This window comes from Cercospora kikuchii (assembly GCF_019650295.1).
Source record: "Cercospora kikuchii DNA, contig_00002, whole genome shotgun sequence".
NCBI classification, from domain to species: Eukaryota; Fungi; Ascomycota; class Dothideomycetes; order Mycosphaerellales; family Mycosphaerellaceae; genus Cercospora; species Cercospora kikuchii.
Window position 1 is genome coordinate 2,384,987 of NW_025408583.1, and position 20,499 is coordinate 2,405,485.

At 54.6% G+C, this 20,499-nt stretch overlaps 9 protein-coding genes across 9 annotated transcripts; 4 read left to right on the forward strand and 5 right to left on the reverse strand.

Moving 5' to 3' along the window:
* Positions 1-276: 276 nt before the first annotated feature.
* On the forward strand, positions 277-2,061 carry CKM354_000316100 (uncharacterized protein; the record flags this gene model as incomplete). Its single annotated transcript, XM_044798343.1, has 6 exons — positions 277-328; positions 384-428; positions 492-577; positions 643-878; positions 947-1,046; positions 1,099-2,061. 6 exons carry the CDS (start codon positions 277-279, stop codon positions 2,059-2,061), a joined length of 1,482 nt encoding a protein of 493 aa, XP_044654278.1.
* Positions 2,062-2,334: 273 nt separating this feature from the next.
* Positions 2,335-4,491, reverse strand: CKM354_000316200 (uncharacterized protein; the record flags this gene model as incomplete). The annotated part of the gene is made up of 1 exon (XM_044798344.1): positions 2,335-4,491. The coding sequence occupies one exon, from the start codon at positions 4,489-4,491 to the stop codon at positions 2,335-2,337; it is 2,157 nt and encodes a 718-aa protein (XP_044654279.1).
* Positions 4,492-5,275: 784 nt separating this feature from the next.
* CKM354_000316300 (uncharacterized protein) lies at positions 5,276-7,252 on the forward strand (the record flags this gene model as incomplete). Its single annotated transcript, XM_044798345.1, has 2 exons — positions 5,276-7,006; positions 7,112-7,252. The coding sequence occupies 2 exons, from the start codon at positions 5,276-5,278 to the stop codon at positions 7,250-7,252; spliced, it is 1,872 nt and encodes a 623-aa protein (XP_044654280.1).
* A 1,902-nt stretch (positions 7,253-9,154) lies between these two features.
* On the reverse strand, positions 9,155-10,084 carry CKM354_000316400 (uncharacterized protein; the record flags this gene model as incomplete). The annotated part of the gene is made up of 1 exon (XM_044798346.1): positions 9,155-10,084. One exon carries the CDS (start codon positions 10,082-10,084, stop codon positions 9,155-9,157), a length of 930 nt encoding a protein of 309 aa, XP_044654281.1.
* Positions 10,085-12,638: 2,554 nt separating this feature from the next.
* On the forward strand, positions 12,639-13,921 carry CKM354_000316500 (uncharacterized protein; the record flags this gene model as incomplete). Its single annotated transcript, XM_044798347.1, has 7 exons — positions 12,639-12,887; positions 12,938-12,980; positions 13,031-13,173; positions 13,226-13,267; positions 13,316-13,521; positions 13,567-13,732; positions 13,796-13,921. The coding sequence occupies 7 exons, from the start codon at positions 12,639-12,641 to the stop codon at positions 13,919-13,921; spliced, it is 975 nt and encodes a 324-aa protein (XP_044654282.1).
* A 5-nt stretch (positions 13,922-13,926) lies between these two features.
* CKM354_000316600 (uncharacterized protein) lies at positions 13,927-14,846 on the reverse strand (the record flags this gene model as incomplete). The annotated part of the gene is made up of 3 exons (XM_044798348.1): positions 13,927-14,321; positions 14,420-14,493; positions 14,554-14,846. 3 exons carry the CDS (start codon positions 14,844-14,846, stop codon positions 13,927-13,929), a joined length of 762 nt encoding a protein of 253 aa, XP_044654283.1.
* Positions 14,847-15,335: 489 nt separating this feature from the next.
* Positions 15,336-16,418, reverse strand: CKM354_000316700 (uncharacterized protein; the record flags this gene model as incomplete). Its single annotated transcript, XM_044798349.1, has 1 exon — positions 15,336-16,418. The coding sequence occupies one exon, from the start codon at positions 16,416-16,418 to the stop codon at positions 15,336-15,338; it is 1,083 nt and encodes a 360-aa protein (XP_044654284.1).
* A 1,838-nt stretch (positions 16,419-18,256) lies between these two features.
* On the reverse strand, positions 18,257-18,658 carry CKM354_000316800 (uncharacterized protein; the record flags this gene model as incomplete). Its single annotated transcript, XM_044798350.1, has 2 exons — positions 18,257-18,397; positions 18,455-18,658. The coding sequence occupies 2 exons, from the start codon at positions 18,656-18,658 to the stop codon at positions 18,257-18,259; spliced, it is 345 nt and encodes a 114-aa protein (XP_044654285.1).
* A 290-nt stretch (positions 18,659-18,948) lies between these two features.
* Positions 18,949-19,944, forward strand: CKM354_000316900 (uncharacterized protein; the record flags this gene model as incomplete). The annotated part of the gene is made up of 1 exon (XM_044798351.1): positions 18,949-19,944. The coding sequence occupies one exon, from the start codon at positions 18,949-18,951 to the stop codon at positions 19,942-19,944; it is 996 nt and encodes a 331-aa protein (XP_044654286.1).
* Positions 19,945-20,499: the final 555 nt, after the last annotated feature.

The following is a 20,499-nucleotide window of genomic DNA, read 5'->3' on the forward strand; positions in this document are numbered from 1 at the left end:
AGGTCGTTCCAAGCACCTCTGCGGGGCCCCATACTCCTGAGTTAGTCTACCACAATGATAAATGGCGGGATGCGCACAATACGGGGAACTAGGCTATCATTAGCGGATTGTGATTGGACGAGCCGCATGCTGAACCACCCATAGATGCCCTCCACCACCACAAAGGGCAAGCATTTATCATTGGCTCAAGATCTCCAGTCCATGAGGAGAGTGCACACCGCGGTTTGCTTCAGCCAGAACACGTGTAGCTCTTTCGAAGCTTATTCCAAGGCCGACATGGCAAAAAGCATCATCTCTGACTATGCCAATGGCTACAATTACTTCTGTGGTATGTCTGTCGATAAGCCGTGCCCGACGTTGACGCTGACTGAGATGCTCTCTAGCCATATTTGTGGGAATTGGCTCCCTTCTGTGGGGCTATGATTCAGGTAAATTGCCAACTTCTGCTGTGAAGAGATGACAAGACCTATGCCTAACCGGAGATTGAACAGGAATTTTTGGCACGGCTCAAGCACAGGAGTACTTCGAGACCTTCTTTCACCCTTCAGCTGCTCTGCTTGGTGCCATCATTTCTACCGTGAGTTCCCATGCTTTCGGGTCAGTTTGTGAAGCCTTATGCACTGACGTTGCGCTTTACGACAGTACACAGCTGGCGGAGCCATAGGTTGTCTGCTTTCATGGCCAATTGGCAATTGGACGGGCCGGAAAGGCACACTGCAAATTGGTGCCATTGTGGCGATCATTGGATGCTCGCTCCAGACGGGCGCTCAAGAAGTCGGCATGCTCATCGCCGGACGTCTGATTGCCGGTCTCGCCATAGGGATTATTTACTTCGCCATCCCGCAATATCAATCAGAGCTTGCACCACCAGAGCATCGGTCAGTGGGCGAGCAGTCTTGCATTCGAAGCAATTGTCGCCATGAGCTAACATGTTCGTGAAAACCAGAGGAAGTATTGTGGGCTTGCATGCGCAGTTCATCGGTACTGGCTATGCGGTATCGAACTGGATAGGTTTCGCAGTCTATTACGCCGACGGCGAGTTCACGGTAAGCCTGGTGAGGCATGTGCAGGTGGAGGCTGTGACCTAATTCGTCCTAGTATCGTTTCCCAGTCGGCCTCCAAGTCCTATGGGCAGTCGTGCTCCTGGGTGGAACGTTCTTCCTCCCCGAGTCGCCGCGATATTTGCTCCAAAAGGGCTGCCACGAGGAAGCTTTCACGGTACTCAAGAAAATGCGCCGACCCGGCAACGAGGAAATGGTCAAGAGGGAGTTCGTCCAGATGCGCGAGCAAATTACGTGGGAGCAGGAGAACGAGGTCTCGTCCCTCATGGGCATATTTCGCAAAGCATCCTACCGCAGGCGCCTCTTATTGGGAAGTGGGATCCAGATTGGCCAGCAAATCTGCGGTATCTCGGCAATCAATTACTATCAAACCATCATGTACAAGTCGCTCGGGATCCAAGGCGCGACGGTGCTGGCGTTGGCTGGTGTATGGGGCATCATCGGCCCGCTGTCGAACTTGTTCTGCCTGGCATTCATCATCGATCGCGTAAAGCGCAGGACAATGCTCATCTGGGGCTCGGTGGGCATGGCCGTGGACATTGCGATTGTGATGGCTTTCGTGGCAGTGTTTGGTGGCGGGCCTAACAAGATCGGAAACGCGTTCGGGATCTTCTTCCTCCTCCTGTTCGGCATCATATTCTCCATCAGCTGGAACTCTGGAGCACCGGTATACTGCACTGAGATTTTCCCGACCCAGATCCGGACAGCAGGAGGTGCAGTCTCGACTTTCTGGTCCTTCATCATCCAGGTCATCCTCGCTCAGGCTTCGCCTACTGGTCTCGCAAACGTCGGATGGAGATACTACATATTTTTCATTGTCATGAACGTGGTGACGGCCATTGCAGTGTGGTGCTGGGTGCCGGAGACGTCCGGAAAGAGTCTGGAGGAAATCAATGAGCTCTTCGGCGACACCCTGATGACGGATCATTTGAACGCTGCGCAGACGCAAGAGAAAGGACAGGAAGCGGAGGTTCGGGTGGAAATGGTCAATAAGAGCTGATCGGGCGGAGGACGTCCACAGTCAGGCGCGTGCGTTACTCTTTCCGATCTCAGTAGTCGTGCGAGTGGGAGTGGTAGTGTTAGTGAGGTAGTGACGGTAACGTTCTTGCCTCAGGTGTAGTTTAGTTCCTCTTCTGAAATAGAAGCCCTTACCTCACGTCCCCTCACTTGCAGGCCCAGAACTGTCAGACGAGGTAGCTCTATACACTGGAAGTTGCGGAAGACCAATTGCATTGCGGAGGTGATGTGACATGTACTGTACTATCCTTGCAGCCTACGACGGGCAGAACTTCAGAACACGTGCGCACGGAACATCGGGCACTTCCACGCGGACGCTCCCGCTCCCGCCGTCCACGTCGAGACGTGCTTCGAAGTGGGCGGGATACAGCAGCGTGGCCACGCGCAGATGGCGGAGCGGCGGTGGCAATTGGAAGCGCGTGTTCGTGGGTCCTCCTCTGCGCCAGACGGCCACGACCGCACTGCCGTCCGCCAGACTGAGCCCCAGCGCCAGCCATTGGTCATGCCACCGCGGCAGTCCCAAGGGCCAGAAGGGCCGCGAAGTGCACAAGTGCGCGCGAATGTGCTCGCGGTAGACGCGCAGGCCCTCATCGACCAGCGCGGACTGCCGCGCGCTGAGTAGGTCCGGCCGGCCGCTCAGGTGCACGCGCCCGAGCAAGGCATTGACGACGGTGAAGGCGTTGGTCTCGTCGCTCCACTGCGGCTGCGGGTACGCCCACGACGCGCTCTGCTCCGGCACCACCGCCGTCGGACACGCCGCGGCGATGGCGGCGTAGAGCAGCGGGTCTTGCTGGTCGCTGGTCGACTGCAGCGTGTGCACCGCCAGCATCGCGTAGTCCATGCGCAGGCCGCCGCTCGAGCAGTTCTCCACCACCAGCGCGGGATGCCGCTGGCACAGCCCCGCCACCCACGCGAGGTAGGCGCGCTGGTGCGCGAGGTGCGCCGCCCCCGGACTGCCCGCCGCATCGCTGCCGCTCACGACGTCGATGTTGTAGTCGAACTTGAAGTAGCCGATGCCGTACTCGGCCACCAGCCCATCCACCACCCCGTCCATGTGCTCGCGAACTGCATCCTGCGAGAAGTCCAGCTGGTAGCGTCCGCGTTCCTCCAGCCGGTGGCCATGCAGCTGGAAGAATGCATGCTCCGGCAGCACCTTCGCCACGGGACTGCGGATTCCAATCACCTCCGGCTCCAGCCATACGCCCGGCACCAGGCCCCGCGCTTTGATCTGGTCCATCAGACGGGCGAATCCTGAGGGAAAGCGCTTGGACGACGGCCGCCACGCGCCCACGTCCTCCCACCAGTCCTGGTCGTCCGCGTACCAGCCGGCGTCGATGACAAAGTACTTGGCGCCGGAACGAGCAGCGGGTTCGATGAGCGCGGCAACCTTCGCTTCGGTCGGATCGCCCATGAGACAGTTCATGTAATCGTTGAAGATGACGGGCAGCTCTTCCCGATCGACGTGCGGACGCAAGAGACAACGACGGTAGTCATTCAACACGGCGAATGCGTCCGTGAGTGGGCCAGCAACGTGACAGACGGCCACAGGAACCGAAGTGAAGGCTTCATCCGCAGCCAGAGCCACCTCCCAGTCGTGCTCGAAGGAGTTTGGTCCACCCGCGGCGAGGTACAGGCCGTCTTGCCAATCGCCAATCTCCCATCGCCATGACCCGTTGTGCTCAATCTGCCAAAGCCAGCTGTCCGAACCATCTTCGCGCGAAATCGCGCCCATGGGCAAATGCCCCTCCGCAGAGAACGAACCACGATTCGATACTCCATAGTGAGCCATCGTGGCTCGATGTCCTTGGTCCAACTGCAACAGCCCGATATCATCAATGCCAACATCACTGAGCGATCGTTGCTGCCACTGCGCTTCACGAAACCAAGTGTTGTTGGCTTCCCACACCGAGTAACTCCGGTGCCAGTTTTGATGCCCGCGTGTCAAGCCACCGATGGCAAGTGACGACGCCTGCATGACGGTCACTGCCTTCTCAGATGTGTTTCGAACGGTCGTGTAACTCCGAAGCACAGGCACACCGCGGAAGATCTCCAGAGTATGGACTGCCTCGATGCCGGTCAAATCGTCTTTCGACACGATGTCCAGACATTCAGATTTGGGCGTAGATCGATGGGAATGACCCCGATACATCAAATGACCCGACAACACTCCGCCCACTAAAGACTTCGAGGTCTTCGCCGCACTGTGGCCCTGGCCGTTGATCCGTATCGCGTTCAGAGGAACACTCGCCGAGCCAAAATATGGCGAGACGTTGCGAGCGTGCGGTGTTCCTGGAGAGTGCACCTGCTCGATGCATGGTGCGCCATGTTCGTTGAGGATAAATTCGACTACAAGATCTTTTGTCCCCCAGCTGAAGGACTTCACTTCCTCGCTGTTCTCGTTGATGGAACCCATTCTGAATCGACAATTTCGTCCTCCACCAAGATGACCTCCGCGCCTGTCTTTTATTGGACGCCATCATGATCTGCGTTCTTGCCGCTATACGTGGTGTCTACTTGGTTCAGGAGCTGCTGTTGTGGTTAAATAGCCGGATCCGCGTCTGTTTGACCAACGACAGAGCAGCTTTAAATCCCGTTCTGTACGCGAACGACAGTCGTGTCCGGGACCCTTCTTGCACGTGAACAGCAAACTTTGGTACAGAGTCCCCCGCATTTGTGATCGGCACGGTGCTGGGACCAAACGTGCCTAATAATTGTTTTCATGTCCCCCATCCTCGATGTCGTTACTCAGCGCTGCCACGTGCAGCGGCCCCAGATCTGACATGGAGAACACTGACGAGGATCCGCAGTACAGCTCAAACGGCGACGCTGGCCAACCACCATCGGCTCCACCCGCAGGGGCCGTAGGCGCGACCACACGACGCCGGGCTCGAAAGGCTTGCGACAGGTGCAACGCATCACGCGCCCGATGTGATGCTGCACAACCGTGTGGTCGGTGCAAAGAATTGTCGGCGGATTGCACCTACGAGCGTCAGAGTGGTCGCCGGGGACGGCCACGGCGAACAGCCGTCGGTCTGATATTACCCCATTGCTCCCCAGCAGAGGCTCAGGCAGCGCTGGTCCGTACAAGTGGTACTGACTATGATCTTTCAAATGGTTACCAACCCGGGGCGGAAGCCAATTCGACACCATATCGGGCCAATTTCTCCACGCAGGAACCATGTCAGCGACTCAGTGGCATGGACTGTACGACTCCTTTTATCGGCATGCCGGAATGGCTGATGGATGCCTGGGCTGGTGAGCCCTGGGGCACCATGGACGGTAATTGGAGCCACTCTGGACAAGTGACAGAGCCGGATATGCCGGAGGCGCATCTACAGTGCCTAGATGTTCACTCCTCGAATTTATCGCATGTGTCGAACAATGCCGACCACGCTACTATTTCTGCATCCTCGTCGAGCCTGAGATATCCAGTCTTGGCACCTATCATTCCTCATCTCCGACCTCACATCTCTTCCAACCTTGCTTGCGACTTGTTGGAGGCATACTTCAAAGACCATCCTGAACAGCCTCACGTTCCGGCATCGCCAATCCTCCTCACCCATGTCTTTCGCAGATCAGTGTTCCTTGCGCACGTGGAAACACGATCGTGCACTCCGGCGTTACTTTGCAGCATGTTGCTAGTCGCTGCAGTCACGACTGAAGCTCCCTTCTTCGGCGCTTCGCCCACGGCGCGAGCGCGGCTCCTGGATCGTTTGCTCACCACCACGATCAACCTGTCTCGTTTCCCAGGCTCCAGTGGAGCAACACAGCAGGCTAACCCTGGAGAGATTGCTTCTCCGCGACAATATGGCAGACATCGCTTTGTGGATGAGGTCGCTACTTACCTCCACTTGGCACTTGCTTCGATGGTGACTGAAGTTGGGTCTTTCGCGTCAATTTGGTGGCGCACGGCATTTCAACTCGCCAAAGAGTATCGACTGAATGCAGACATAGCATGCCGCCACCAGGGTGCGACTACCACTGCGACTGGCCGTTCAAGATGTGCCACCTCAAGTGCTTCAGGACAATGTGATAGCCCCTACGACGGTCCGCGCAGTCAGCCGGCCGGCGAGGAGGATCCGACACTCGACATTGAAGGAGCCATTGTAGTCGATAGGAAAGACTATCGCTTTCTGAACGCATCCTCAGAGGAGATGGAAGAGCGAAGGCGGATCTGGTGGACCCTCTTCGTCTGGGATAAGCAAGTCGCTCTCGCACACAACGCCCCAGTGGTATTGACTGAACTGGACTGCCGCGAAACCATGATCCCCATTGCCGAGGAGATGTGGCAATCCGACAGATATGCTGCCGTGCACCAACAAGCAAGGGATGAAGACAGGCGACTTTCAGACATCTTCAACTTTCTTGTGCCATTCAGTAGGGTACTGGAGCTCATGATTGATCAACATCGAGCTGCACTGCGAACGGACGCAGCCCACTTCGACTTCTTCCAGCTTCGTTATGCTCACCCTAAACGTCAAGCACTGGCAAAACTCTCGGAAGCTTTCGACTATTCTATCAACAACCAGAGCTCTAATCGAACAGACCGCGAGCAGCCTTGGACGGCATATCGCAAATTCCTGTGCCGCGTTCCACTCGTCCTCGACGGAATGTCCTGGGACATGGCTCTTGCGCTCCAGGGCTGTACAGTGGGACGTTTGAACGCCCCTGTCCAGGCCAATTCGCAGTCTGCTCATCTCAAAAACATTCACGCCCTATCGCAATCGCTCCAAGAGGTATTGACTATCGACCCCGACCTCAATATGAACCATTTATTCTGCGACATCTTTCTCTTCCTTAGCGCCAGCATTGTTCACGTCATGCTCGCAAGTTTCGGCCGCTCTTGTCCAGCGGAGCTGGTACTCGCAGGGGAAATATTTGTCCGAGCACTGGAATCGAGTGTGTCGACTTCTCGGATCGAACATCAGGTATGTGATTGAGTTCTTGTCTACGGATTTTGCTTTTTGTTTTATTCTCTGCTTCTCAGCAAATGTGAATATCTCTTCTTCTGACATGCAGTTCGTGTCCTATAGCGCAAAATGCGGCGGTTGCTGCTGATGAGTTTGGCTGTGGCCAAGGGGTCAAAAGAGGTTTCGCAAGTGGATTTGGATTTACAGCAGCAAATTATTACAACCTATCGATGGTCAGCCGGCGGATATGGGGTGAGTGGTTGAACCATGTGCGGCTGTGAGGAACAATGACATGCACCACTCTTGGCATTGCTTGTAGTATGGCTCACAGCAAGGACTGTAGAGTCATCAACCCTCAGCCTGGAGTACTATGTCGTACTTGATAGGAGAATTCGATATTCTTCATGTCACTCATGCGCTAAGCTTTCTGTGAAGCGCGTCGTGCGAACTGCAGACGCGCAATGCGTTTTCAGCCTGACTGCATTGCCAGTACTATCTTGCGTTCCCGCTCTTCTTCTGGTGGAAGAGACAGGAATCTTATCAACGAAAAAATCTGTTCCGGATATCGCGGCCATCCTCCTACTTGCATCGCGACTTAAGTGCGTGGGCTGGAGTGACAGCTGAAGTCAAAGCAGATTCTCGGGCCAACGTTCTTCCCTGTATCAAACGTGGCTTCGTTGGTCTAGTTAGCGACCATGATTTCCACTTGTCCTCACCGTCCAGTAGACCAACAAAGTCCGCTTCTTTTGACCCACGTGAAGCCGCTACGAATCTGTGATCGCAGGTTTCACAAAGACTATAATGGTACTTTCGCAACTCCACCTGTGTGCAACTCCAGCGTAATACGACATAACAGTCCTGAATCGCATCAGCTGCTTGTTGGCAAGCGCAGGAAGTCAACGGACATCGTATACAGGACAGCCATCGTAGTCGTCATAACATGTCGGTTTTGATTGGGATTTGCTACAACACCACACTCTTGAGCCTAAATGGAACGAGCATTGCCCGAGAATATACACGGACAGCGTTGAACAGAAATTTCAGATTCTCGCGACCTCTTGGCATGCAACCACTTTTCACGAACGATTGAACAATTATCGTGCCTAGCATATGGCACTGGGCGTCGGCCACGCCAATAGTCTACCCAGCGTTGGTACAAGACGCCTACCTATCCTGAAATCCATATTTTTGCGGCGAGTTATGGCCAGCGATGGTAGCCACGCCTCACGCAGTCTTTCTCTCTACAAACTGAGAGTCATAAACGGTCACAACACTTGCCTCGTATCCCAAAAGCTCTCTTCATTGGTCTAGTGGTCATGATTTCCGCTTGTCAAGTTTCGACCAACAAGCGCGGGAGACCAGGGTTCGATTCGTGAGTACCAGAAATATCCGTCCATCAGGCTATACAATTACTAACTTGAATTTCCAGCCTGATGGAGAGCACACAACAGCACACAATCTTTTGCCATTTAGGAATGATGGGATCTTGTTTTCGCATAGGCTTTTCATCCCCGGCATTTTAGTCATTGACGGGATCAAAATTTAATTTTTTGGCCTTTTCGTCAAGGCTCTAGGGTCCTTTTACGCTACCAGAAAGTAATTTATCAGTCCACGATGTGAGAGAACGAAACAATTGAGCCGGATCACGAGTATAAATGTACGGCGATTGTTAGATGCAGCGGCACTTAGCCAGAGCAAGGTGCATTGGATTGCCAGACTTTGCATTTGGCACGTTCTTGCGAGGGTGAATACGGCGCAAGATTTCGTGGATTGCCTCCGTGGCATGAATTTTGCCCTGGTCGTTCGTAGTGCTACTGACTTTCAGAGACTCGTCGGAAGCGTGCGTCTTGTCAACGACATGGCAGAGCGTGCAATAGAGACGACACTAAGATGTGGCTTTGAAAGCAGTATTTCAGTGTCCAGCTGATTGTATTTGCCCTGTGAGTGTTGCTGAGCTGCCGGTCCACGCAGCGAAATTTGAGATCTTGTCATATTCTTGAATTCCAATTCTTCAGAGACCATCATCTGATCTGTAGCATTCATACACTTCTACAAAAATACAAATTGGTATCAATGGTTTCGTCAGTTTACGCCCCCAGCGCCTCGCTAAATCCAAGAGTGTGTGATCTGTAATCCTTTCACAAACTGCGTTCTGTAAATCACTTGTCAATCTTCTCGCATGCTTCCCACTAACCACTTCTCCCACCAATTCCGTAAAGCCATTACGGTCTCCCTTCCATCATCTCGCTTGTCCATCCCAGCTGGATCTCCAACTACTGCTGAGGATAGCCAGAAAATTGCAGAGACCCAGGCCGCCAAAGCCATGCCCATACTGAGAAATGGTGATAAGAGCATGACGAGGACCAGCATTCCGGGACGATATGAGGTGTCCTCGTCGGCGTGAGGCGGCAAGGGTGTGTAGATGCTGCGGAGTTGCAGATTCAGTGCAGGCCCGACAAGTCCACCAAGCTGCTGGCCAAATGTCGGCCTGCGAGCGCAGAGGCGGACAGGCTGGGTCATGATGGTGATGAAGAGAGAGATGAGGGTCCAGAATGCATTGAGCGCAGATAGTAATGCGCAAGGACCGGCCAAGAACAGCAGAATCTTCACAGCCTTCGATTCTTGTAATAATGTGGTATCGTCGACATCGTCTTCTTCGACATAGGCGATGCGAGTATTGTGTGTTCGTGAATGTCGATCTCGAGACTGCCGTGACTGCCGTGACGGACTTTGAGCGGCCTTTTCGGGATCGCTGCTGCTTTGCCGTTGCTTCTTGGGTTGTTCTTGTTCTATCTCGCGTCCGAGACCGCCTTTCTCCAGATCAATGGACGAGATGGGTGTAGTAGTGCTGGTATTTGACGAGGACATGGACGCCGACTTGGTGGGGAAGGTGAGCGAATCATGGTGAGAGCTGGTCGGCGATAGCGGTGGTCTGGGTCCAGCATGCCAGTTTTCTGCAGTGTTCCTGCCAGCGGGATACGCTACGGGTCGCGGCGGAGTAGGTGTGTTCGTAGAGTCTATGGGCGGTGTCGCAAAGGGATCTTGCGTGTCGTCTGAATCGCCGTCGTGTCGCGGTGGATTCGCAGAGGCGGGCATGGTGACGGAAGTGCCGCTAGGCGTGATGGGAAGCAGCTGTCGACGGCCGATGGCGGTGGGCAGGAGGACATCAACAGCGACAGCAAGGCGGCATCTTGGGCAGAGATGGCAGCGGACGCCGCCAGCTCATATGTAGCACACATGCCCGCCCGCCGCGCCAGCGACGAGAGAGTGTTTTCTTGGGGCCAAGCATTTGGACTTGGCCGACTGTCGATGGGATGGATCCAGGGATCTGCGGCGCTCTTCGTTGCAGCAAGCATTGGCGAATTGCTACTCAGCATTCGCGCAGTCACTATTGAGCATGACTGCTCTCCTCTGCACCTCACCAACCCTTTCGCCTCTCTCGCTCGCGCGTTGGTCGAGAGTGGAATTGCTCCCTCTATTGATCTCCTTGTGCGTTCTGCAGTACATTCTGCTGATGTCCCGAAGCTTGCAGCTTGGACAGCTCGCTTTGCGCGCCAACTCACCTGCTGGTATGCATCTAGGGTAGAGTAGATAACGATAGAAAAGCCAGGGAGAATTCCAAAGTAAAGGCTGAATAGCAGTCCGCGCAAAGCACGCGGTCGTCGCCAAGCCTGCGTTCTTCTCGCAGCTCGTGTCATCCGCGCCCGGCGTCACGCACCGAGAAGGAGACGACTTGGCGGCGCTGAGTCCGCGACAGACGCATGTGTGCATGGCTATGGCTCTGATGCGATCCTCGCTGCCTGTATACGGCGCACCATCGCATCTCCAGCCATCACCACCACCTCCACCAAGCTCCATTCATCCACGCAATGCCTGCCGGCTGCCGCAGTCGAGCATCACTTTGCGCTCACTCTGGCAATCGGAGCGGGCGGGCTTGGCTCTGGCGACGACATCGCGGTGCTGTCATGCTCCAGCAGCACGCTTTCCACACCGAATCATGACCACGACCATGGCCAGCGACTGAGGGTCCGCCGAGCGCTCTTCTGCAATCGCGCCGGGTTCTGCGCAGACACGAACGCATGCCGCTCTCGCCGCCTCGACAAGCTGGGCGTGTCTCCGTCCACGCGCCCTTCCACTTGGCCCACCGCTGCCCCTCGGAATTGGCTGCTCGGTGACCAAGAGCTGATGCACTTTGCTCAGTCTGCTCCAAGCTGCGTGTCCCTTTGCACACGAAAGCCAAGTCAGCCAATAGCTTTGCCTGCTCTGCTTCGTCCTTGGCAGACACGAAGCCACGGACGGCAGTGCGCGCTACTGAACGCAGATCCTCTGCTCCTCTGCTTGGCCAAGCCTGTTGTGTCAGCTCCCGAAATGCCTCCTTCACGAATACGGACCACTTTCCAAGCATCTCTCGATTTTCATCTTGGAAGACTCTTCGCTTGGCAGAGAAGGTGTTGTTTGGCAGAGTCACATTCGCTCAACTACGCCGCGGTGCCAATAAACATCTTCTACCACGCAGTTGCCGTCTTCCGCCTTGAGGACCCGGGCTTCGTTGCACATTTGTTTGCCCGGTCACGCACATCCCAAGTGTCATGCCGTGCCAGACCAATCCTCCGATGCATTCCATTGCCCAGGTCTGGTCCGCTTGCACAATGCCGCGGAGGACCTATCGGAGGTTGTATTTACGAAGCCAGGCATCCACTGTCTGGATCACGCAGCCAAGGAATTTCCCTGGTCCATGCCATGTACTGATGAAACCAACGCCGCAGTGCGCATCAACATCGTCACAAGTACATAATGAGAAGCCGTTTCCCTCCTTTCGATGTCGACCGTCCTGGAATGAACTTTGCGTTGCTCTTCTTAAACTCCGACGATGCCTCACAAAGGTTTAAGCCATCTGGACCGCTGCAACGGCTTTACAGGGAGCTGCATCACGACGCACATCGGCGAGCGCAAGCTTCACGATAAATCACACAGGGTGCGACAATTACTACCAGGATCGAGATTGTCTGCTATCTTCGTCCCGCGTGTCTGGTAGGCAGCATGCACGTAAGTGGTTTCTCGTCTGGGCATATGATATTCTCCGGCAAGGTCACGATGACAGCCGACTTTAAGCCAACATTCCGCTCGTGATTTGATACACGCCCTTGAGCTCTAATGAACTACTTCCGCCTTGCACGTGCTGCACGTCCCCGACGGAAACGAGAGTGCTTGTGACAGCGGACAGCCCGTTCGCATAACCCAGCTTCTACCATCGAGTACGCTCACAATTGTTTGCTAGTCAGAGCTCGTGAGTGTTGCATTTGTGACATTTTCAAGGGGTAGAATTGCTTGGTGACCCCCTCCAGAATGTCATGTTCTGAGCTTGATTTGGGAATTTCGAACAACCACACGACATGACACAAACAATAAGGTGTCTATGACAACGATTACGCATCTCGGATCTTGAGAGGGGAGCTCAGCACCTTGAAGAACGTGGTACGGTATATGCTCCTCATGCCAAGCCATTCAGCGAGTACAGATTAGGCTATTATGAACCGATTGCAGCATCTCTCCCTTGAGGCTAATTGACATGGCGATTCGTATATATGGCATTTTGAGCATGCAATTACAATGTACAAGTGCATTGTTGTAACTTCCCGAACTACTCACAATGGCAGACGTTCAACCTTTGGTCAAGGACGACTTCTTCGCGGATCCGAGTGGTCGGGTGTTCAATAACAAGCTGTACATCTATGGCTCGCATGACCGCAAGACAGATATCCCAGACGACGACAATGGCTCGCAATATGACATGGCCGACTATCATGTGCTGTCCATGGACGAAATTGGGGGCCCTGTGACGACTCATGGTGTTGCTTTCAAGGTCGCTGATGTGAAATGGGCAGCGAAACAGTTGTGGGTCAGTCACATCTGCCGATCGTGGTTATTGCGCTTCGCTAACTCGCTCAGGCACCAGACTGTGGCTCTAAGAATGGCAAATACTATTTCTTCTGTGCGTTTGCACGAGCTCGTGAACTCAGGCTGCGACTAATTTGGTCTCAGTCCCAGCGCGAGATCACGATGGCGTGTTCAGAATAGGAGTTGCGATAAGCGATCAGCCTGAAGGTCCTTTCATCCCAGAAAAGGCTCCTATTGCTGGTAGCTACTCCATAGACCCAGCGGTGTTCATCGATGATGACTCGCAAGTGAGAAATCATGGCCTAAATTTGGCATGTTGACATATTGACACGAGTGTAGGCATATCTGTACTTTGGTGGAATTTGGGGAGGACAGCTGCAGGTATCAAATCTCATTGCATTTCAGGAAGACTTGCTGACAATATTCCAGTGTTGGCGATCTGGGAAGTATGATGCAGACGCATACCAAACAATGGAGGCAACTGGTGATGAGCCAGCTATTATGCCTCGATATGCCAAGCTCAGTGAAGATATGAAGAGCTTCGTTGGAGGTGTGCAGGAGTTGGTCATCACCGATGAAGATGGCAAGCCTATTCATGCAAGCAAGCATGACAAACGTTTCTTCGAGGCAGCTTGGTAAGTCGCTCCTTGCCGTGATCATCGCCATTCTGACCAGTGCAGGATGCATCGTCGAGGGAGCAAGTACTACTTCAGCTACTCGACTGGAGACACTCATTACATCGTGTATGCAATCAGCGACTCGCCGGCGGGACCTTTCACCTATGCGGGAAGGATCCTGGAGCCGGTTCAGGGATGGACAACACATCATTCCATTGTTGAATTCAAGGTGCGTATACGAAACGCTTGCGCGAATTGGTATGTCAAAGAGATTCTTGCTGACGAACTACAGAACAAGTGGTGGCTCTGCTACCATGATACATCCATTTCTGGCGAGAACCATCTTCGTTCTGCAAAAATCCGAGAACTCGTATACGACGATGAAGGCCACATCTCGTTGGCAACACCACAATCATAGCACTTTTAGCACGCCCAGCCTCCATCGATAGCATAAGTCGCTCCTGTAACAAAAGAAGCCTCATCACTCAACAACCACACAATCAACTTGCCCACCTCATCGGACGTCCCAAGTCGATTGATCGGAGTCGGGTGATAATCGTTTGGATCCACTCCTTCGAGTGCATTTCGCTTGTCCATCAGTGGCGTTTGTATCGATCCTGGTGTGACGGCATTGACGCGAATATTGCGCTCGCCGACCTCCTTTGCAGCACTTCTCACCAGGCCGAGGACACCATGTTTGCTGGCGGCATATGCTGCATGGCTAGCGAAGCCCATGAGCCCTTGCACGGAGCTCACACAGACGATGCTCCCAGGAGACGAGATTTGGTTCAGTTCGGCACGTAAGCAATACATCATCCCTGTTTTGGCATCGCATCGTCAGTGAACGCGTGGAGGAAGACCACATCTGCCGACGACCATCTGATGCTATCGGCTCATGTTGAGAATATTCACACACCTGTTAGATTGATCCTCATGATTAGATCCCATTGATCATCGTCCAATTCTTGTACAGTCCGGGTGCCATGATGTCTGCGGAACAACGGCATCTGGTCAGCAACAATGCACCTCAATTACAGCATCGATACACACCTTCCTATCACGCCCGCACAATTCGCCGCGCCGGTGAGTTTCCCAAACTTTTCTTTCGCTCCCGCAATCCAAGATTCGACCTCGGAACGCTTTGAAACATCGACTTTGGTGACGAGCACCCTCTCTTTCGGCTCTAGCGATGCCTTCGCCTGTGCGATTGCCGCATCATCGACATCTGCAATAGCGACGCTTGCTCCTCTAGAGAGTAGAATTCGAGCAGTGGAGAGGCCGATTCCAGACGCTCCGCCCGTTATGGCAATGACGTGGTTTTCGAAATCGTTGTCGCGACCCATAATTTACAAATCTTGAGTGTTTGCTCGGTCAATAATACTCTCTTCTGCTCCACACAACAAAGGTGAAGACAGCAACGAGATAGCTGTTAATTTTGGTACCCCAACAACACTTGACGGAGAGAGATCAGCCGAGCGAAAACGGTTAAATGCATTCGGCTGAACACGATGCGGCGCTGTAGTCTCTCACGTGCACTTGCAGAAAACTTGAGAAAGAGGAGGTGTCAAGCCACATGAAAGTCTCAATGTGATGAAATGGTCGTTCTCAGAAGAATCAGGTTAGACTGCTGATGAGAGTCTACCTTTATTTACATTTCTATAAAATGCTGTCCGGCTTGACCGCCGTGGTTGTACAAAATGCAACAAACGCCGACATGATTGAGATAGGACCGTTTCGGTCTGCTTCTGTTCCATAGAGATTCCATACATGCAAAGGAAAAAGAAAAAGGAAATCATCAAGTCATAGGCCACGTCGTGCGAGCCGGCAGGCGCTCACCGAATGCCAAACTCCAAAGCAGCGAGAGCTTGCGAATTGGCGTAGCTTGGTCTTCTAGGAGGATTGTTGTCTCCTTTGTCCATCTCCGGAGTCGATGTTCGTGTGGCCTCTGCAAGCTTCATGTCGCCGTTCATCAACTTCGCCCATTCGATCCGCTGTTCCTCGGTCAAGCACACCATGGCGCTGTCGTCTTCCATGTTGAAAGACTTCCTGAAGCTCTTGCGCGATTCGTCTGACGCGCCGTTGGTAGAGTTCAAGAAGCCCTTCGCAGCCGATCGCGGCACGTATGACTTTCGAGAGGTTGTGCTCACCACGCTGAGAGGTCGTGACTTCGCAGGCTCAATGTTGCGTGTGAGACGGCGAGACGTGCGCATGTCGTCTTCCGAATCATCCCTTCGCACAGATTCCGACGACTCGCCGCGGCAGAGAGGTGGCACAGGCGGGATATCAGAGTCGGAATCGTCTGGATTAGAAGACACCCAGAATGAGGAGCGAGAGCGTCGTGATTTGATGCTGCTGATGCTTGGTTGCCTTCGAAGAGTGCTCGTCGAAGCATGTCTACTGCGTCTCTTGTCTGCGGGCAGGGTGGACGTGGCCGGTTGTGCTGATCTATCCACGGTGACGGGCATCGAGGGCAGTGCTGGCAGTGGTGCCACTGGCCCTCTCTCGTTCTGAGTGAATCTTGATGATTGTCGCTTCGCTGCGCGCGGCTGACCAGTGGCTTGCTCGGCCGGACTGGAAGGAAGCACGGAGAGTGGAATGTCCTTTGCCTGACCTGCAGGCACTATCTTCGGCATCTCTGGCACTCGTTCGTCCGTATCGGGACGGCCACCAAACCAACTGCGGCGGTTGCTGTATATCGACCTTGTTCGAGACATAGACAGTCCGCGACTCCTTCGGGACTCCTTTGGACGGCTTGATTCTGCATCCGGGCTTCTCACTGCGGATGCGCGATGGTTACGGCCGAGTGTGCTCGAAAATGTGGACGATCGGTCCGCTCGTTGATATGGGGAGTGCGAGTGGCGTGGATCCTCATGGTCCCTCCCACGGAGGGACTGCAGCCATGCGAAGAATCGCATTGAAATTGAAGTCGACTGCCGGTTCACACTTGGATGCAAGAGCCGATGTCGCTCTAAGGGGCGTGGCAGACTGCGACCAGAAGCTCGTTGCTGGGTGAATGTTGGAATGCACGATCAAGTAGAAAAATATGGGCGTGAGTTGCAGAGACAGGAGTACTGCCAGCGAGATTCAAGGCGTTATAGACACTTACACCTCCATGGACGGCCGTTGAGGGCTGGACTATCATATTGAGCCACTGCAGTCTGCACCGTTGTTCGCCAAAATGTGATAACCCGAGCTGGACTGGCGCTGCATACTAGGCGTGAACTCAATGGTGCAGACGATGCGCAGAGTTGCGGCGGCTCGGGTAGCATAGTCCAAGGGTTTTGGGGATCTTCATGGTGCACATGCACAGCACGGAGCTGGCAAGACGCGCGTATGAGCTGTTCGGAAACGGCGTGCTCGCGTGCATCGATGAGCGTAGGAGCCTTCTCTCTCGTGGTGCTGCACATGGCAGTGGATTCTTCGTCGAGTTTGGGTGGCCAAGACGCGGCTGCGGCTGTGAGTGGCGGCGTTCCAGAATGCTCGCACCTCGTGGGAGCATTGATTTTGACGGGAGCCGGCCGCCTCCCGCAGCTCTCGGCGCCGGCGAGGCCGCATCGGCATCGTGATGGCACTGATGGTAACTTTTGCACACCGTTCTTGTCGCAGCCGTGGCAGCGTGTGCGATCAGCACCGTCGTGCATGCCGCGAGTCACATCTGCTGCGGAGTTGAGGCTGGAGCAGCGACGGGCGATTGTCGTCAGCTCATCAGAATTCAAGCGCGGTGGACGACTCTTTGCTGGGCGGTGTACCAAGTGCACGTACGTGCTGAAAGTGTCGCGAATTGCGAATTGGGACAGCGTACAACAGAGCAGAGTAGGTGAAAATCGTCGAGCCAGTCGCAGCCTTTCTCGCGCCCAGACGGCCAATCGAGCTTGCCGCGATCCCAATCGGGTCTGCTATTCGATGTGGCGCCTCTTAGCCGCTTGGAAGACGTGTCGTGCATGTCCACATGCACTCGAACCAGGCTTAGTGTACTGAGGCTGCAGCGCCGACCTAGCACAGATAGCTATTGAGTTATGTGCTTTGCCGCTTTGGGTTGTCGGACGAAAAGCCACCTTTTGCTGTCATACGAGAAGCCACAGTCGCGTGCCATGTGGTCGGCGTCGCCGTCAATTGTTGCTAATTGCACTGGATTATAATACGCACGAACCTCACATTGGGCCCTTCTGGACGGATGGCTGTGAGCCACCAAAAAATGTCGACTTCGTCCTCAAACCAGAAACGTCCATCGTGGGAGATTCGTGGCTGCCCGGCGAATTGGTGCCCTGCCCCTCGCCGTGCTGGCACAATGGGCTCAGTCTGGCACCGCTCAACTTGTGTACCCGTCATGACTTCCACTCCTTCGAGACTCTCCGAGGCCTGTTCCCCATGGACCGGGCTCTCAATGCTCCGTGCAAACCGGAGAACAATGGCGGCGCTTGCTGACCTCGTTGCACTTCTTACGCTTGAGGATTGTCGATACTTTCCATACAACTGAGACAGCCCAAGCACTGTCTCAGATCAACCAAAGCACACATCGCCATGCAGCGGCCCCGCCATCGCTCACAGCCAGTAGCACGATCACGGCTACGCATGCATTCGTATGTCGTCCACTGGGAGATCTCGCCGTGGCGGCTGAATGCTCCAAAAATCTTGCCGGGCATTCACTTGATAGGACCTGGGGCCGACAAGGCGTATGGGCGCACGCCATGAGCCAACGAGGTGGTCGAAAGGGCATGGATATGTGGAGATGTTGAGACACTGCTCAGCGCCCTCACGACTTGAGCAGCTTGTTGCGCTTCTCTCGACGCTTCAGCCGCTCCACACGCTTCTTGTGCATCTTCTCAGCCATCTTTTCATAGCGCTCCTTCTCCTCTTTGGCCGCGCGTTTGTCCTTGATGGCTTGTATGCGGCGCTACACCAGACAGTCAGCTGGAGTTCGCTTCGTCTGACAGTACGAGTCTGAACTTACCTGACGCTCTTGCTCTTTCTCGTCCCTCATCTCCTTCTCCACCTTCTTCACTTCGGCAGCCTGCGATTCGCGTGCGACTCGTTTTGCGTAGCTCGTTTGACCAGCAGCTGGGCGAAAAGCTCGCCGGGCCTCGTGCCACTGTTTGCCATTCTTTCGCATGCCAGGCGCATGTGCCAGTGTTGTCGATGTGCTCGTCGCGGACATGATGGTGTGCGTGGGTAGTGAAGACTGCTCGTGGGAGGAAAGAAAGTCGCATGCATGCACCGTGGGTGCGTGGGCCCTGGTCCGCAATTCTGCATCGAGCAAAATTTAGCTCCGTGGCACCGGCTATCGATAGTGAAACGCGTGGGAGAAATGCGGCATTTTGGGTGCTCGCTCGGCGTTGACTCAATGCAATGCCAGTGCAACCTCTGCATTTGCTCTTCTTCTTGCACACACATGCCCAGATGGTACTGCTACGATAGCACGCCGACACTGTCGCCAACACCTGTGCCATGTCCGGAGCAGCGGCGACCACTGCGGACAGCGCCGCGCTCTCCACGACCACAGCATCGGTGACGATGGCTCAAGCTCCGACAACGGCCAGTGGACAAGGCATTGAAGCGCTGAAGGACATATCATGTGGCTCCGTGGCTGGCATGGTGGGCAAGGTCTTCGAGTACCCATTCGACACCATCAAAGTGCGCCTGCAGTCCCAGCCAGACCGATACCCTCCTCAATACACCGGTGTTCGGGATTGCTTCAAGCAGAGTCTAGCCAAGGGCGGGCTGAGAGGCCTCTATCGAGGGTTGGGCGCACCGCTGGTCGGCGCTGCAGCAGAGAATGCCTCGCTCTTCTGGGCTTACCGGCTCTCTCAAGATGTACTCAAAGCAACCATTTACTCCAGCAATACCGATGGCGAGAAGCTGCCTGTCGGAGCGCTCGTCACTGCAGGAGCCATCTCTGGTGCCTTCACATCACTGGTCCTTACTCCAATTGAGCTCGTCAAGTGCAGAATACAGGTTCCAGCACAATCACCTCTCGACCCGACGCTGCGATCGACGCAGAGCATGACGGCGATCATAGGCGATATATGGCGACGTGACGGAATTGCCGGATTTTGGAGAGGACAACTGGGCACGCTAGTCCGCGAGACTGGGGGAGGTGCTGCATGGTTTGGCAGTTACGAGGTTTCGACGTTGGTCTTCAAGAGTCGCCTGGCGAATCCCGAGACCGATGAGATACCCATGTTGCAGCAGCTGTCGTCAGGAGCGCTTGCCGGTGTTATGTACAATTTCCTCTTCTTTCCTGCCGACACGATCAAGAGCAAGATCCAAACGGGAGAGCTGACGGGTGTAAAGCCCTCGTTCTACAACGTCGGAAAGGAGCTCTTTCGAGCGCACGGATTGAAAGGGTTGTACCGAGGATGCGGTATCACGGTGGGCAGGAGCGTACCCAGCTCGGCGGCCATCTTCTACATCTACGAAAACCTGAGGAAGGTGCTTGGATGAGACACGAACAATAGACATGGGCTCATAGAATTGGCAAGCATAGCGCGGCGTTGGTGAGGGGGCGTTGGTGCTCCATACTGAGAGCAGGATTCACTCAAGCTAGTCTACGACACGATGCCATTTTCTTCGAGGCGCTTTGTGTGACAATTCCCGAGACGTCCAGTTTGTTACATGACGAACTTCGTGAGCATTAACAGACCCTCGTCGTGCAATGAGAGTCGATGTGTGCTGCGTTGCTGGGCAATCCCTGTGTTTGTTGTCCATTACTCGATATAGAAAACATGTTTGTGCGACGCATGGTGCACACGACACCTCACCTCTCTCCGCTTGTCTCGCTGTTGCTCATTATTCCACCGCGCTGTGCACCGCCACCCGTCCTCCGCCTCTCACTGCGTGCTAAGAGCAGCGGCGCACGATCTCCGTGCAGCATTGTCGCGGCCACTAGAAGCGGTTCGTTGATCCCGAGCACAATACCGCCGTCCCCGCTGACGACTGTTGGAATGTAGCAGCAGCAGCAAGCAACAGCAGCTGCAGACGAGGCCAACACAAGCGTCG